General features: G+C 46.3%; 1 protein-coding gene across 1 annotated transcript in view; it reads right to left on the bottom strand.

Annotated features, from left to right (window-relative positions):
• Positions 1-18,460, bottom strand: part of madd (MAP-kinase activating death domain) — a 58,780-nt gene that overhangs the window by 2,933 nt on the left and 37,387 nt on the right. The window contains 17 exon segments of the mRNA XM_080498694.1: positions 1,440-1,546; positions 3,463-3,535; positions 3,640-3,701; positions 3,704-3,803; positions 3,899-4,006; positions 4,852-4,962; positions 5,908-6,013; positions 6,113-6,233; positions 9,059-9,179; positions 10,126-10,281; positions 11,036-11,119; positions 11,372-11,449; positions 11,451-11,476; positions 15,318-15,521; positions 15,785-15,935; positions 16,800-16,986; positions 17,964-18,072. Coding sequence (XP_080354820.1) covers positions 1,440-1,546; positions 3,463-3,535; positions 3,640-3,701; positions 3,704-3,803; positions 3,899-4,006; positions 4,852-4,962; positions 5,908-6,013; positions 6,113-6,233; positions 9,059-9,179; positions 10,126-10,281; positions 11,036-11,119; positions 11,372-11,449; positions 11,451-11,476; positions 15,318-15,521; positions 15,785-15,935; positions 16,800-16,986; positions 17,964-18,072 — 1,904 coding nt within the window.

Genomic DNA, 18,460 nt, shown 5'->3' with positions numbered 1-18,460 from the left:
AACAACTCTCCCTACGGAAACAACTCTCCCTGCGGGAACAACTCTCCCTGCAGGAACAACTCTCCCTGCAGGAACAACTCTCCCTGCGGGGAACGACTCTCCATGCAGGAACCACTCTACCTGCGGCAAGAAGGACCCGGCAACAACTCTCCCTGCAGGAGCAACTCTCCCTGCGGAAACGACTCTCCCTGCGGAAACGACTCTCCCTGCAGAAACGACTCTCCCTGCCAGAAACGACTCTCCCTGCAGGAACGACTCTCCCTGCAGGAACGACTCTCCCTACGGAAACAAGGACCAGCGCTATCACTAGAATCACCACAACCCAGAACGACGACGACTCCTGATTCTCTTGAGTTTAGTTTTACTTCTGATTCTTCCGAAACGTCGACATACAGAACAAGAAGAGAGAGGTGTTTTCCCAAGAGAAGTTCACAATAAGGACGACCGCAGGCAGCTCTTCTTCATTATCGGCTTTCATGTCCACACTGCCCCCTCACTGCTACTGGCGGTACAACAACGTCCGTTGAGAAACAGGGAATACTGAAGAGATGAAGAGAGAGTTGCATTTCCCTGAACGGTCCAGACGGTTTTGTCCTTTTTGAAGAGAGTCATCGTCGCCTCTCCGGAGGGGGAAAGTTTGGAGGAGTTGAATTTGTTGCGCTGCCCAGCCCGAACGAGCCGAACGACCCCACGTCAGAGGAATCGTTTTCACCCCAGAACTCTACAAATTAACTGCCTCAAGTGGCACAAAATAAACTTGTAGCTACACAGAGTTGGTGATCGTTAGCCTCGGCAGCGGTTCATGCTAATAAACCGTGTTAGCTTGCTGCGTTACGCGAACGAAGTCACTCCGTCACGAAAACAAACCGTGAAGACGAGACACTACGACGACGAGCCTCTACAGTCCCACTTTAAACCAACAGTTGTTTTTAAAATAGACAATTATTAGTGAAGTCACACACACAGACACACACACACACACACGCACGCACACGCACACAGGCCTCCTCCACACATGAACATGAGGTTTGAGAACCACGGATGTCAAAAGAAAACGTCGTGTTGAAGGACGAGTTAATATCTGTTCCAGGTAAAAAGCATGCACCACACACACACTAACACACACACACACACACACACACACACTAACAACACAAAGTGAAACGGAACACAAAAAGAAAAGCAAATCCAAAAAGCAAAAGCACCAAGGAGGAGGAGGAGGAGGAAGGTGGGGGGGAGGATTCTTCCTCTATGAGACAAACATCTGCGATGACTATGAGCCAATCAGAAAGTTGAGCAGGTCCGTGAGGTTTTTAGGGGAGGATAGAGGAAGAGGTGATTGGAGGAGGAGGAGGAGGAGGAGCAGAGAGGGGGGGTGATGGAGTGTTGGGTTCTCATGCCCTGTGGTGAGACGAGGAGGCAGGAAGCTGGACTCTCACCTGGCTGTGCATGAACTTCAGGTTGATTCCCTCCAGGGTGACCTGCAGCAGCCCGCCTTCACCCGTCTTCATGTCCTGGACCGGGAACTCTCCGCCCAGCTCCGGACCTGTGTGGGGGGGGGGGGGGGGGGGGGGGGGTGAGGGTGAGGAGGGTGAGGGGGGTGAGGGGGGTTAGACTGTTAAAGAACAGCTTAGAAGAATCCTGCTTCTCTTCACCAAGCGAGTATTTACTGATTTATTGACTTTATTTTAAGACAAAACCATCAGATAACTTCCATTCCTCAAGCGTCTCGTCACTTTAAGTTGTCCCAGAAAGTCGTGTTTTCATCTGCATGTTTTTTAAAAAAATTTATTTGAATTGATTTATCCATCGCTGAACCGAGCGCCTGGTCTGCTTTTTAATATGTTTTACTCTTTTGCTTTCAACACTTTAATAAAAATGATTTAGAGTGTTGCTCTCTGGAGAAATTTCATTCATGTGTGAACCGGTGGCGTTTATTTTCAACGACCATCCATCCATCCGCCCATCCATCCATCCATCCATCCCCCCATCCATCCATCCATCCTCCCATCCATCCTCCCATCCATCCATCCACCCATCCATCCATCCATCCATCCATCCATCCATCCATCCATCCTCCCATCCATCCATCCATCCATCCATCCATCCATCCTCCCATCCATCCATCCATCCATCCTCCCATCCATCCATCCATCCATCCAAGTTATGACACACTGAGTTTCATAAAGCGGCATGGACGAAGGTTAAAATAAGTTTATGTTAATCTGCTGTCCATCAGGCTCCATGAGTGAAAGAGTGAATGAGTGAATGAAAGAGTGAAAGAGTGAGTGAACAAGTGAATGAATGAAAGAGTGAAAGAATGAAGAATGAGTGAGTGAGTGAGTGAGTGAGTGAGTGAGTGAGTGAGTGAGTGAGTGAGTGAGTGAGTGAGTGAATGAAAGAGTGAAAGAATGAAAGAGTGAGTGAGGGAATGAAAGAGTGAATGAGTGAAAGGGTGAAAGAATGAGTGAATGAATAGTGAAAGACAGTGAAAGACTGAAATAATGAAAGAGTGAAAGAATGGGTGAGTAGATGAATGAGTGAGAGTTAGTGAAAGAATGAGTGAGTGAAAGAATGAGTGAAAGAGTGAAAGAGTTAGTGAAAGAGTGAAAGAATGAGTGAGTGAATAAATGAGTGAAAGAGTGAAAGAATGAATGAAAGAGTAAATGAGAGTGAATGAAAGAGTAAAGAGTGAATGAAAGAGTAAATGATGGAAAGAGTGAATGAGTGAGTTAGTGAAAGAGTGAAAGAATGAGTGAAAGAGTGAATGAAAGAGTAAAAGAGTGAATGAAAGAGTAAAAGAGTGAATGAGTGAGGGAAAGAGTGAATGAAAGAGTAAAAGAGTGAATGAGTGAGTGAGTTAGTGAAAGAGTGAATGAAAGAGTGAATGAAAGTTAGTGAAAGAGTGAATGAAAGAGTGAATGAAAGAGTGAATGAAAGTTAGTGAAAGAGTGAATGAAAGAGTAAATGAGAGAAAGAGTGAATGAAAGAGTGAATGGGGTGAGTGAGTGCCCTCCCCAGGTAAAGAGAGAGAGAGAGTCAGTGCCCTCCCCAGGTAAAGAGAGAGAGAGAGTCAGTGCCCTCCCCAGGTAAAGAGAGAGAGAGAGTCAGTGCCCTCCCCAGTAAAGAGAGAGAGAGTGAGTGCCCTCCCCAGGTAAAGAGAGAGAGAGAGTGAGTGCCCTCCCCAGGTAAAGAGAGAGAGAGTGAGTGCCCTCCCCAGGTAAAGAGAGAGAGAGTGAGTGCCCTCCCAGGTAAAGAGAGAGAGAGTCAGTGCCCTCCCCAGGTAAAGAGAGAGAGAGTGAGTGCCCTCCCCAGGTAAAGAGAGAGAGAGTGAGTGCCCTCCCCAGGTAAGGAGAGAGAGAGTGAGTGCCCTCCCCAGGTAAAGAGAGGAGAGTGAGTGCCCTCCCCAGGTAAGAAGAGAGAGAGTGAGTGCCCTCCCCAGGTAAAGAGAGAGCAGCTCACCAGGCTTGATGCTCTGCTGCCGGGCTGCTGCTCTCTCCATGCTGTCCTTCACACAGTAGTAGAGCTCCCGACACTGGAGGAGAGACCACAGGTTATTCCACTGACCCCCCCCTCACCCCCTGGTCCCCCCCATCCCCTCCCCCCCCCCCCCACCCCCCCCTCGTCAGACGCCCCCACCTTCTTGGTGTAGAACTTGTTGAGCTGCGTCTCCTGGCCGTTGCGCCGCCACAGACAGAGCCCTTGGTCTTGGGGCAGTAGGTCATGTTGATGAGCTTCTCGTACCACCAGCGCTCGTACACCGTGCCGATGTTGCTGCGCAGGACGATGCAGTCGTCGCACACCTGGAAACCAACGGCCACACGGTTGAGTCCGGCGCTTCGGTACCCGCGGGGTACCGCGGGGAACCGCGGGGGGGCCGCCGGCGTTCTTCAGCTACCTCCATGAAGAAGATGTCTCCGGTGGTGTCGGTGCCGGCGTGGACCACAAACGTTTGTTTCTTGATGTGACGGCTGCCGCTGGGCCGGATGGACAGCTCCCGACCGCACTGCACACAACAAACAAACAAACAAACAAACAAACAAAGACAGGTGGTTACACACAGAGGGATGGTGTGACAGAGGGCAAATGATGGAGGAGGAGGAGGAGGAGGAGGAAGAGGAAGAAGAAGAGGAAGAAGAGGAGGAGGAAGAAGAAGTGGAGAGAGGAGAGGAGAGGAAGAGGAAGAGGAGGAGGAGGAAGAGGAAGAAGAAGAAGAAGAAGAGGAAGAGGAGGAGGAAGAGGAAGAAGAAGTGGAGGAAGAGGAAGAGGAGGAGGAAGAGGAAGAGGAAGAGGAGGAGGAGGAGGAGGAGAAAGAAGAAGCGGAGGACGAGGAAAAGGAAGAAGAAGAGGAGGAAGAGGAAGAGGAGGAAGAAGAAGAAGAGGAAGAGGAAGAGGTGGAGGAAGAAGAAGAAGAAGAGGAAGAGGAAGAAGACTAAGAAAAGTAAGAAGAAGAAGAGGAGGAGAAGGTAGAAGGAGGAGGACGAAGAGGAAGAGGAGGTAGAAGGAGCGGAGGAAGAGGAAGAGGAAGAAGAGGAAGAGGAGGAGGAGGAAGAGGAAGAGGAAGAGGAGGAGGAGGTAGAAGGAGCGGAGGAAGAGGAAGAGGTAGAAGAGGAAGAGGAGGAAGAGGAGGAGGAGGAAGAGGAGGAGGAGGAAGAGGAGGAAGTGGAGGAGGAGGAGGAGGAAGAGGAGGAGGAAGAGGAAGTGGAGGAGGAGGAGGAGGAAGAGGAGGAGGAAGAGGAAGTGGAGGAGGAGGAGGAGGAGGAAGAGGAGGAGGAGGAAGAGGAGGAGGAGGAGGAAGAGGAGGAGGAGGAGGAGGAGGAAGAGGAGGAAGAGGAAGAGGAAGAGGGTCACCATGTTAGCCAGCTTGTCCAGGATCTCGTTGATCTCTTGGCTGTACGTCAGTCCGATGTGGGATTTCCCCATCAAGCGCCTCACTTTCTTCCTCACGTCGTTTTTGCCCACCTGAGCAGGAAGAAACATTAAATAAACAAAAAATAACACGTTCATTTAATGAACCGATTGGAAACTTTTAATTCCTAAAAAAACACGGAATTAATGTGGTTTTGTTTACTTCTGTTTGGTTTTTTTTCTTCCCTCCCTTAAATATAATAAATCACTTTAAAAGTTCCCTGACGGCTGACTGAGAAAGTAAAAGTCATAAGCTTTACTTTGAAAAGCTGAATTTAACAAAGAAATTCTGAAGCAAAACCGCAGATTGCCATGTTGGCTGACCAGGATTAATTAATTAATGTTATTTTGCTGATCTTGGAGAGAAACAGTTTCCCCAAAAGCTAAAAGTACATTATAAAAATAGTCTTTTAATTTAAATATAGTCTCAGTGTGCTGAGTCGACATTAATTCCGTGGTTTTCCCTGAATAAATTACAAGCTTCAGTCTTCAGGAGAAAAACAATGCGATTAATCGCAATTAATTACAAAACATTGCGCAATTAATTAGTTGATTTTTTTTTTATCGATTGACGACGCTAGAAAAAAACACTTTGAGATGTTCAATATTGTATATACCTGGAATTGTCAGTTTTGAATGTTTTTCACATTATCTGCACATTTAATGTGAAAGAAAAGACTATTCATGACTATTTATCTAAAAATGTGCCTTTGTCTGTTGCAAAACGGTTTATATTCTCATTATTTTAACAAGATCAAGCAAAAATGGCAGGAAAAACAAGAAATCGGCTGTTTTTGAAACGACGCAGGTGGAAACTAGACGCAGTGGCAGAAAAGCTCAAACAGAAAGTTTTACACTCGTAGAGTTTGAGTCACTATGTAATTTTATTTTAACACTAAATTTGTCAGTAAAATAAACCGATCAGTCACATTTTATTCATTTGACCTGATTTTCAATATAGTTTCTTAAACACTCGTCGAAGCGACGGGCTGGCGGTACCTTCATCATTAGCATGTACGCTATCATGTTGTGCAGCAGCGTGGCCAGCAGGCGGTCCTCGTCGTCCTCCAGACGCTTGCGGTCGTGGTCTCCGAGGGACAGGTACCTGTAGCGCACCCCGGGGACAAAAGACAAAAGACAAAAATGCCAGCGTGAAGCCGGGAGCGGCCACAAGGGGGCAGGAGTCTCGGCGCCGGTTCCCCACCTTTCGATCATCTCCTGAGGGCCCTGGTCCATCCCCATCCCCTCGCGCTCCAGCATCACGGCGTCCAGGAAGGCGTCCTCCCAGAACTGCACCTGGTCCCACAGCGTGGACCGCTCCTTACCTGGACGCAGGCGCAATACGGACAATTAAAAAAAAAAATTAATAAAATGTTTAAATCTGTTGCTTTGGTGGTTTAGTTTGACACCCGGGTCATTTATTGAGGATTATTTATTCACTGCCTTAAGATCCTTCTTCAATTGTTCTTTTTAACTTTTTAACTTTTGTCCACAAAATGTTAAATTGTCCTGAAAGTATCCGTATCGTTCTGCCTCCGCAAAACACCGAACGTCTTTTAAACACGATTGATCGTGAAAGAACGATGACGTTCACCATTTTTATCATGCTACATTAAAAATTTAGTTAGGCCCCATTTACAATGTTTTCAAGAGAAAACTGTTTTTGCGTTTCCGTTTCCATGACAACGGTGCTCGGAGCCTCTGAAAAAAAAAAAAAAAAAAACGCCTTCATGTAAACGGCTCCTAAAGTGGATGTTTGGGAAAATGTGTTACTTTTCTGAAATACTGCAACAAACAATAGCACCCCCTAGTGGCCTGGCATGATAACTACATCGTTTTTTTTTTTTTTTTTTTGCCATTCTGTTGATGCTTTTCAAAACGTCGCCATGGAAACATGGAACCTCAATGAAAGCAAAATGCAAAAACGGTGAAATGTCGTCGTGCAAATGGGGCCCCCGGCTAAACTTGGTTTTAAGCCTGGCGAGAACAAAATAGACAAATAGGTAGAAAACTGACAATTATAAAGAAATAACCTGGAGAAAGGAATTCTTTTTGGAAATTGTTTTTAAAAGTGAGAATTGACTTTTAATACCTTTTAAAAATGGATTTATTTTCATCACTTTGAGGAATTTATTGGATGTTTTCCAAATCTTATTTACCGGCTTCGTGCAGGATTAACTCGCTTTGTAATCGGATTTAGCGCTTGAAGGAAACACACACACACACACACACACACACACACACACACACACACACACACACACACACACACACACACACACACACACACACACACACACACACACACACACACACACACACACACACACACACACACGATATGGGAAAACACAATTTGCAATTTTAGGGCGCCGTGAAAATGCGTTAGTGAAAACATTCAGGTGAGCAGAAATAGAAACATACGAAAAGTTAATGGAACACACGCACACGCACACGCACACACACACACACACACACACACACACACACACACACACACACACACACACACACACACACACACACACACACACACACACAAAGGAGATCAGCCCTACTTAGAGAAAAGGTTTCCATGGCAGCGTCCTCTAGTTGATCCCAGACGGAGCTCTTATCGCGGCCTGGAAGGATTGATTCCCCGTGAGGAGCAGCAGGAGGAGGAGAAGCAGCGAGAAGCAGGAGGTCAGGCCCAGAGGTGAGTCGCATTAATGGCAAAAAATAAAAAAATTGATAATTCAAAGATGCAAAGCAGAGCGAGTGGAGAGCCAGGCCACAGGAACCAAGAGTCAATTCCACGATAACATGACTTATTGCAAACACGTTAAAATAATCAATATCTTCAATTTCATTTCAATACTGTGACTCAGCTCTGAAAATGCCGAGTCATGTTAACGTTCTGTGTTTATTTTGCACCAGATCACAGTATTACGCAGAAGTAGTGAGGTATTTTGCGTTTGGTACTTTAAAGTCTGACTTGAAGATTCGCTTGCACAATATTTTTATTTATTTTATTACCTTGGTCCAAAGAAAAGAATGTATTCATTTTGTTTGTTTTTAATGCTCATTGTAAATTGATTAATCTAATGTGGAAGATCATAAATATCATTTTTTTTCTTCTTTTCATTCAGAAGTTTGGAAATGTTTGTTTTGCTTTGCATTGAACTGCTTCGTTTCTTCTTTTTTTTCCTTTTGCCAAAGAACGAATGTTTAAAATTAAGATTATTAATCGCCTAGTTTTACCAGATGTCCTGTTTGTTTCCCCCTGATGAATCTCCTGGTGTCAGAATGTTGCTATAGATATACATTTGCTTTGTCTTGTGAGAAGATCAGTTTGTCTTCGCTCTTGTTTGGTTATTTGAGCTTCTGTTACCCAAAGATGAACGAAAGCTTAAATGATCAAGACGTCTTCAATAATCACTGACGGAAATAAATATTTAACAAAACATATACAGAGCAGAGTCCCAGTTTAAATTCTATTCGCTGTTCTTTTTTTCTTCATGTTCAGTTGAAGCACTTAAATTTGTAGTTTATCTGTATTTTTACTCCATGAAGCTACAAAGCTGCCAGTTGTCTTCGCATAAAAACATTTATATTCTGCTTAAGTTATTTTTCTTTTACAACAAATAAACAGTTTGGGTTTGAATTTGCTGATTGAAGACATTAACGGCACCATAAAAACACATTTTTCAGGACAATCCTGTCTATATTCTCAAGTATATATATATTTTACATCACGTTTTCATAATGTGGTGAACACACTGGGTCAAGGTTTGTTTGTTTTTTTTTAAATGTGGTGCGAGCCTCCACCGGGGGGCGCCGGAGTGCTACTGGTTTTTTATTTTCTGTTATTGTGTAACGCTTTAAAAACCTGTGATCTCCACAAAGACTAACCTTTTAACCCTTTTCACCGATTCCTTCTTTTTAACATTACATCACTTGAAGTTCATCACATGTCTGACTTCTGCTTTTCTTTTAAAAATAAGTGAAAGTTCACTCGGGCGGCGCTTATCAAGAGCGAGACAGTCGTTAGTTTGCTGGACAAACATTTGCGGTGTGAGTAGAGCGAGACAGACGGAGCCACAGTGACAGACGAAGGCCCGCTGAAGAAAGCGGGGTGTGTTTCGGTGAAGCCCCGGGCTGCAGGTCCTACCCAGCAGGCCTTCACACAGGTAGATCCTCATGCTGATGTCCTCCAGCGGCTGAGCAGGCGGCGCCTTCGCCACGGCGGGGACGTGATCTTTGACGCCGGGTTTCAGCGTGTGCGTCCTCCCCTGAGGAAACGGCGCCACGGGCGTCAGCACGGAGCACAAAGAGCGTAAACACACGATGGGAACGTGGGGAAAAACCCACAACAAACAACCGTAAACAGGCTTTAACCATTACCGGGGGACAGCCTCCTCTAGGGGGCGCTGCAAAAGACAGACCAGGTCATGATTAGGGCCGTTTGTTAGGAGGGAGGTTGAGTGAGAGCAGCGCCCTCTGGTGGACGAAATTTACATGAGTTTTCACGTGAAATCGTTCCAACTTTTGTAGCATCTTGGGGATCGTTTACACGACGACCGCTGAAAACACAACTTTCTGAAAACAGCTCCCGAGGTGGAACGTTTTAAAAAAAATTTAACTTTTTCTCCTATTGTTAATGTTAATAGTGTATTGTTATGTGTGTGTGTGTGTGTGTGTGTGTGTGTGTGTGTGTGTGTGTGTGTGTGTGTGTGTGTGTGTGTGTGTGTGTGTGTGTGTGTGTGTGTGTGTGTGTGTGTGTGTGTGGTTTCATTACAAAAAACAAACAGCACCATCTTGTGGCCTGGCATCTGAACTGTCACTTAGAGTGCTTCTGTCAAAAGTGCAAAAACTACACGTTTTCACTCGAAATTCTGATTTCTCATGTTTTTTTAATTTCTCTGATCACATCGTGGCGACATCGTCCTCCGTCCTTGACATTTTCAACATCTAAATGGAAAAGACGAGGTGTTTCCATGTGATTCCTCACAATGAGACAACAGATGTTATTCCATTAAACATCCCGCGTTGCTGCTTGAGTGATTGTTTAACTCCAGAAATATAAGAAGACTTTTACTTAGTGGGTATAAGAACATTTCTCTATTGGAAAACCCAGCGTACATCCTGACTTTATAAATTCAAATGCAAAAAGAACAAAAAAAAGTCTCTTTTTGAGGAAGGTTCAGTCAAAAAGGAAGGAAATCGCGTTTCACTTACGAACACGGAGCTGGTGGCTGGGTTGGTTTCGATCTCACTGTCGGACAGAGTCCCTCTGGACTGATTTAGATGAGGAGCGGTTCTGCCGAGGCCGTCGCCCGCCGTGCTGCTCAGGTCGCTGTCGGCGCCCAGAGTCTCTCCAGAGCTGTTGCTGATCTGAGATTCCCAAAAAAAAATCCAGACGGAAGAGAAACACACAAGTCTTTAAAAAAAACGTCTCAGTCTCCACTTGAAATAGTGGAATTATGTGTCAGGAGGGTGACGATTGAACCAAAGACTAACAGTGACACGGGGGGGGGGGGGGGGGGGGGGAGAGAGAGAGAGACAGAGACAGAGACAGAGAGAGTGAGAGAGAGAAAGAGAGGGAGAGAGACAGAGAGACGGACAGAGAGAGAGAGACGGAGAGAGACAGACAGAGAGTGAGAGAGAGGGACGGAGGGAGACAGACAGACAGAGAGAGAGAGAGACGGAGGGAGACAGACAGACAGACAGAGAGAGAGAGGAGACAGAGAGAGAGAGAGAGAGGGGGAGACAGAGAGAGAGAGAGAGAGAGAGAGAGAGGGAGACAGAGAGAGAGACGGACAGAGAGCGAGATAGAGAGACGGAGGGAGAGAGAGAGAGAGAGAGAGAGCGAGAGAGAGAGACACAGAGAAAGAGGGAGACAGAGAGAGCGAGAGCGAGAGCGAGAGCGAGAGAGGGAGACAGAGAGAGCGAGAGCGAGAGCGAGAGCGAGAGCGAGAGACAGAGAGAGCGAGAGCGAGAGCGAGAGCGAGAGCGAGAGCGAGAGCGAGAGAGGGAGACAGAGAGAGCGAGAGCGAGAGCGAGAGCGAGAGCGAGAGCGAGAGCGAGAGAGAGCGAGAGAGAGAGGGAGACAGAGTGAGAGCGAGAGAGAGAGAGAGAGAGGCCCCACCACGGTGCTGGCCTCAGAGTCCTGGCTCGTGCTCCTCGTCAGGATCGGGGGTTCGGAGTTCGCCACCGACTCGGAGTCGCTCTTCTGTCACGAACACAAACAAAGACGATTCAGAGGAAAGTGCATTTCGCCAGTCGGGGTTTTTTTCAACATGAGAGCAGGTTGAACACGAAGGTGAACGTGTGAAGAGGTCAAAGGTCACACTAAAGATCCCTGGAGCTTTTACAAGTCGATGTAGTTTACATGCATTCTATACTGAACGTGTTTCTGTGTTGTGAATAAAGTTCTAACTCGTGCGTTGTACTTCCCGACACACGGTAAAGATCATTTAAATACCTGAGATCCGGACGCGACGCTGAGGCCACTGTCGGCGCTGACCTGTGACCTCTTCTCCTCGGCGTCGGCCACCGGGGGGGCGCTGCTGCTTGGCTCCGTCGGACCCTGCGGGGAGGGAGGGGGGGGGGGGCAGACGTGGCGATGAGCGAGTTCCTCGGGTTAGCCGCTTCGCCGCCGTCTTACCTGCGTCACGCGGACGAGCTCCGGCACAAAAGCCAGCGAGCGCAGCGACGCCGGCGCCTCCAATACACACTGCATCAGGCCGGAGCGGCAACGCTAGCAGGTCAACAAGTTCTCAGTCGTAAAGACAGGAGAGGACAGCTGGAGGGCCTCAGATACTCAAATGATACTCAAAGTTTACCTTCGAATGGATTAAATAATGCCTCATATTGCAAAAAGAGTACCTCTTCATAACCAAAGATACAAATTCAGACTGGAGGTGTCGGAAATGTCCTATTAGACCATCGATCGCAGTGGTCTGACTGGATTTACGCAGTAAATTACAACTATAAATCCCAATAAAACTACAGCTTTCTTTTGTGTTTCGCAGGCGGAACAGAAGCGATGCTGCTCTCATGTCCGCCGTCAGTGTAGTACGATTGTACAAACAGGTACTGCAGCGTGTTTACCAAGTACCAGTTACTACTTGAGTGGGAAAAGCAGATTTTCATGTCGTTACTAAACAGCCCTGGATGTCCACTTAAACTAGACATGAGAAGTTTTACAAACAGAAATGAAAAGTGCAATTTCCAACTGTATTTATATACGAGTGTTTACGTTTTGTAACTATAATGTGGCTCCTGCACAAACTGTACTACACTGAGTTTTGTTATTTTTAATGCAATGTTGTATTCAAAGAGATCTTTTTTCACTCGAGACACTTGTATGTTCATTTACTTTACGATGACTGGATGAGGTGATTCTGGAGAGTCTTTGGTTGTAAAGAAATGTCATTTAATTTTCTATCCATACAGAGAAAAAGCCGTCGGCATCTTCGAGTATCATTAAAATACACGCAAGCTGGGTTTAGAGTCCCCCCCCCCCGCCCCCCCCCTTTTTTTTTTTCTCTTTTGGAAATCAAACTGTGCTCACCCGTATCTATTAGTGTCTCTAATCCATCAACGCTTACAGATCAATTGTTTTGTTTACAAGTAAATTATGAAACAGATCAAAAGTTCCAAAGAGCAGACGGAGAGAAGACACAGGGGCAGGCAGAAGAGTGCAGCGACACTGGAGGGGGGGGGGGGGGGGGGGGGGGGGGGGGGGGGGGGGGTGGGTTAGAACTCAAAGCAAAAGGATTGGCAGGGTGCAGATTATTAGTGAGTCGAGGCTGCAGGTGAGACCAGGTGAGACCAGGAACCACAGACACACAGGCAGGTCGGCATGCAGACGAACTGATGGACGGTCAGGGAGACACTTTCGCTTTCGACTTGTTCAGAACCTCCGACGCGGAGTCCTTTATCTGACTGCTAACCTTTTTTTTTTTTTTATCATTATTACTTTAACGAGGCGTCTCATGTGGGAACGGCTGCAAATATACAAATTGACGGCGAAAGCCACTTGAAACAGGAAGAAAAAAAACGGGAGTTAAAAAGAGGTGGACGGGGGAAGCAGGTACTGCTTTCTCTTCATCGAGATGCAGGGTGGGGGGGTTGGGTTGGGTGGGGTGGGGGGGGGTTACTGGAAAACAAAATCACATGAGCTGAAGCCAGTGAATAGAACATGAATAACCATTTGTGTGTGTGTGTGTGTTGTGCCAGATGTACACATCAGTAAACATATGAAAGGAAACATCAGGTTTGTAGTTAAAACAAAGTTGTACTTTGTTCTCAGAATCAGTTTGATTCTATTTCTTACACAGACGTCACATCAGATACTCAATAACATTAACAAAAAACAAAACATCCTGGTTTGTAATTACTCTCCAACTCAACAAAATAAAAAGTTGGGACACTGTGTTAAATGTAAATAAGAACTTAATGCGACGACGTCCAGATCTCATACATCCACATTGTAGCGCCGTCAGAACGTAAACAACATATCAGACGTTCAACCTGAGACGTTTTGTCACTTCAGGGAAGATTTGAGCTCAACTGGGATTTAATGGGAACGAAACAATTTAAATTACAAAAAAAACACAAGGAGGAAGATTTAACTGGTATCATGTCGCGTTAAACATTTGATATGTTGTTTATTCAGAGTAACACGTGGGTTGGTAAGATTTGAAAATCATTGCAATCTGATTTTTTTTTTTTTTTTACATTTAACACAGAGTCACAACTTTTTGGGGAATAGCTGAACATCCAAAAGTGAGATTCTATACATTACCCGTGGAATTAAACTCAATCTTTGTCTTAAGATCTTTTCTTTTTTGGCGTTCAAAGTGCGACCATGTTTATTATCCAAACACTCTTTGTTTACCACGTATGAAAACACTGGAGAGGCTCAGAGGAGAGGAAAAGATCATCAGCTCAACACCCCCCGGTAGGTTTTTCTCTTTTTATTTTCTTTGGTGTGTGAAAAGTCTCTTACTCTGTGGTTTTTCCATAGCTTTTTGCTTATCCTGGTGCTTGCTCCACAATTCTACCCAAGATGCATTGCAAGCAAGGAGAGAAAGACAGAGAGAGAGTCAGAGGTTGAGAAGGCATGTGGTGGATGAGCATCGAAACTGAAACCAAAACAAAGTAAGCACCGGGGATCCGTCGTCACCGGGGGAGGGAGGGGGGGGGAGGAGGAGGAGGAGGAGGAGGTGGGGGTTTTGTAATGTTTGCATGTAGCTGAGCGTTAATCCTGGTAAAGTACGGGAGGAAATAATAAGAGGGTCTTATTATCACAAGGCGTTTCCTGTGTGCAGCAGCAGCAGCTACCAAGGGAACATTACAAGACGCCCAGAGCTCCAGGCCTGGAGTCCTGAGGAGCCACACAGTGACGGCACAATGACTTCCATCGATCGCAGCTGTGTGGCTCTTCAGGGTGGAGGTGACAGAGTGGGGGGGGGGGGGGAGAGGGGGGGGTTGGAAAAGAGCGTGGGATGGGGGTTGAGATGCCGACTAGCCAGCGGGTGAAATGGAGCAGTTGCAGAAGCTCGGGATGCAGAGGTCTCACGGCATTCTGTAGAATTGAAAGGTGCAGTTGCAGAAGCTCGGGATGCAGAGGTCTCACGGCATTCTGTAGAATTGAAAGGTGCAACTTCTAAGGAGAAGAGCAAAGGGGGGGTGCAGGTGGGAGGGGCCTGACCCAGTCCCCCGTATACAGACCCAGAATCAGCCTCAGGAGAATCTTAAGTGCCAAACAAAATCGCTCCAAGTTTTTGAGTTGGGTTTTTTTTTGTCGTCATTGTTGAAGTCAATCAGTTGTTTTATCGACCAATGGGAGCTCATTTCTTGAGGCTAGACCTCGTCCTCCTCCTGGGACTGTTTACCGGGGAGAGACGCTTCCGCCCTCCATGCTCAGAGCAAACAGGAGCTGCCGGGATCCACGTCTGGACTACCAGAGTGCATTACCTCGGGGTTCCCCTCGTCCACTACTGCAGATTTACCTTGGAGGTCCAAAAAAAACAAAAAAAAAACAAACACATGCACTTCAAGGCGCTAACAGGCTCACAAGGAGGTCCGGAGAGAGAGAGAGAGAGAGACAGAGAGAGAGAGAGAGAGAGAGAGACAGGGAGATATTCCACACAGGTTCCACTGCTCAGGTACGACTGAGGCCAAATCCAGAGTCTCTGCTGTTGATCAGTGACCCCCCACAGAGAAACACGCTACTGTTTTGATAGAAGAGCTTTCCAGTGTAAGTGTGTGGAATATTTTTCCCCCTGTAGGGATCAGTCTGGGACAACTGGTGGGGGGTGGGTGGGAGGGGGTAGGGGGGGGTAGGGGGGGCTGGTTTCAGGGCTGATGGTCAGGGTTTCACATTGCAACATGCAACCGGGCCGGAGTGGTGTACACACCAATCGAGGCAATAAAGTTCTCCTCGTTCAGACTCCGGCTGTCATAGTGGCGGACTCCCTTGCCCGCCGTGGGGTGGGGCAGCTGCAGGTGGGGGACGTTCAGAAGCCCCTGAGGCCGGGCGGCCTCCATGCGCCCCGAGGGACTCTCTTTACTCCCCGGGCTGCCGGCGCTGTCTGTGGGGCTTCGCTTGCGCTTCTCCGGGTCTACCGAGTTTTCAACATTAGGCGGCCAGAGACACACACTCGTTAACAAAACAGGAATAATTGTGCAAAGATCTACGTGTGTGTATCTATGTGGCTTGAAACTGGGAAGCAGGTGAAGAGTTTCTACAGACATGCAGCATTAAAAGCTAAACACAATGCAGAGACAAGTGTTAGTAGCACCGGCCCGTAAGCTCCTCTGCACAGAAAGTAAAGTTCGAAAAAAAAGTGCATAATATTTGAGCACCTGTAAAGAAGAGCCGTACCTTTGGTCTGGTAATGTGTGCGCGCGATTTCCAGCAGGCTGAAGACGCTGGCCATTCCTCCCAGGCCGGCGTTGGTGTACGAGTGCTCCAGGCTGGACACCGTGCACTTCAAGATATCCAGCATGCCCTTGTACACCTTCCTGCTCACCTCCTGCAACAGCCACACGCATCCTGATTCAAAACACCCCGAGTCCCGTTTGCACGGCAGCGTTTCCAGTCCAAAACGCGTCGTTTTTCCGTTTTTTTTTAAAATGCAGAAACGTTTTTGCATTTACACTGCAACAATTTGAAAACTATGTGGGTTTCCATAGAAACGACAGAAACGCTGATATTGTAGTTGCTGCTGTTGCTTGTTTTCTGGGGCCTGAAGCATTTTGTGCCGTTTTTCACTACAATTGATTTTTCCTTTATATCTCAGATATAAAATCCTTAAACCTTGCTTTTATTGGTGTAAATGCATTTCTGAAGTATTTTCATCACTTTGGCACACTGTATTAAAACAGTGGATCTAAAAATGCCATAAAATTACAAATTCGGGTGGTAAAAAGATAGATTTATTGACTATAAAAGTCGCAGACATGGTTAACGAATCATTTTGTTTACTTGTAAAGTAAATCTAAACTATAATTATCTAAAATTTATCAAAACAGGACTGAAAAAAACAGTTATATACAGATATTTACAGTGAAATAGAAGCACTGCCTCAGGCGTTTTTGTAAAACTATTTACAAAAGGTCACATATTTTTCCTCATATCTCCGCTTTTATTTGGGCGATCAACGTCATTTAAAAACGAGCTTGTAGTTTTATATCTGCACTTTCGACACGGATTGAAACACTGGACCAGACGACGCTGTGCTGTGACGCTACTGCCTTTTCAAACGGTCATGTGACGAGTGTCCTCAGGCCCCAGAGGGTTAAACCACACGCATGCAGGGATATTTGATCTTTTTTTTTGTTTGTTTGTTGAATTCTTTATTAGGAAACTGTGGGCTCATCCGGTCGCGGCGTCTTACCACGTCTCGTATGACCTCCTGCCGGGCGTCCTCCTCCGACTGGACGGCCCGGTTCAGTTTGCTCAGCACGAACACGCGCAGCTGCTCGTTCTCCAGCAGGCGGCGCACCTTCTTCATGTTGAGCCAGCCGACCCCCTGGCCGTCCAGCACGCTCTGCACCACCTCCTTCAGGAACTGCTGGTTCTCACTGGAGCCACGCAAAAAACACACCGTCACAATAAAGCACAAATTAACATATCAGACGGTTAAAGAAGAGAATTTTACCACTTCATGTAAAAACTCATTTTAACACTGATGTCAGGAACTGAATATTTCCAGTCGGACCAGTTTCTGAGTTTTTACAGAGCAAAGTCGTCACATTCTTGCCGTTACTTTCAAAATAAGCTGCCGTAATTTCCAATGTGCACCAGAATGTAAGCCACACCCACCAAATTTGAAAAGGAAAAAATAAAAAGAAAGGTCAGAGTTACGTGATGCTCCTGAATGCATCACCCATTTACCAGTTGACCGGTTGAAAACCGCCAAAATTCCATAAATTAGCTTCGTCGTAGTTTAAGCCAAGCGTGTCAAAAAAGTAGCAGCTTGTATTCTGGAAAATACGGTAATACGTTTCAACACTGGATGTGCTTGTTCTATTAGGGTTAAAATACAGATTTACAGATTTTTAAGTCATTGCACTCAGGTTTTGTTTCACTCAGCACTGTCCCAACTTTTATTTTAATTTTATGATGTCAAACTAATTTTACTTCAGGAAAAAACAAACAAAAATCAAAAGGTTTCCTTATGTTTGTAGAGCAAAGTCGGTATGATGGCATTATGACAATATATTTTTAAATACCTGAACAAGTTGAAATAATTAAACGTCATGCCATCTCAACAAAACCACAATTTGCTCTATTTGCACGACAACGGTTTATTTTTGTTCCAGAAAAGTTTCGCACACACACTAATGCTTTGATACCGATGTCGTCGTCGACAACGTGATACTGCTTAAGAAAAAGGTCCATTTTAAAAACGTTACATAAAGAAAGAAAACTGCATTTCCCTGTGAATTAACTGGAGAATTAACTTGTCCATGTGCTGTTTGGTTGGACGTTCCCTCCCGACCTTTGACCTTCAACGGTGGGGCCTCTACAAGCAGTATAGTGTACCGAAGCGTAGCACCTGGTGTTGTTGACGCGGCCCTGAGGAGAGGGAGACTCCCTCTTCACCGTCGGACTGTGTTTGATCACGGAGGACTTCTGGTCCACCAGTGCTCGAGGGGCGCGTGCGCCTGCAGGGGGGGGGGGGGGGGGAAAAAATCAACCAAGAGGATGAAGCCGGTGACCGGCGGTGAGCCACGACACTAACAGATCACTGGCAAGCGTTTTAACACAACACACAGGAAGGCGGACTAGACTCACAAAGCCTCCGGGAACCGGGACGGGAAAACACTTTCAAAAACTAGTTTGGGGTTTTTTTCGTCTCAATGTTACGGCATCAAATAGCAAACAAAGCACTTTGAGAAGAGGACAGACTCTCTTGGAATCTAGGGAAGGTTATCTACTGCTGAACAGACAAATTACAGGAGCTGCGTGGAGTCTAGGATTACTGCAAGAGACGTGAAGGACAAATCAAACACACACACACACACACACACACACAGAGAGACGGGGGGGTCA

The sequence above is a fragment of the Blennius ocellaris genome, assembly GCF_963422515.1.
Source record: "Blennius ocellaris genome assembly, chromosome: 1".
Taxonomy (NCBI): domain Eukaryota; kingdom Metazoa; phylum Chordata; class Actinopteri; order Blenniiformes; family Blenniidae; genus Blennius; species Blennius ocellaris.
This window is presented reverse-complemented; position numbering and strand designations above follow the sequence as displayed.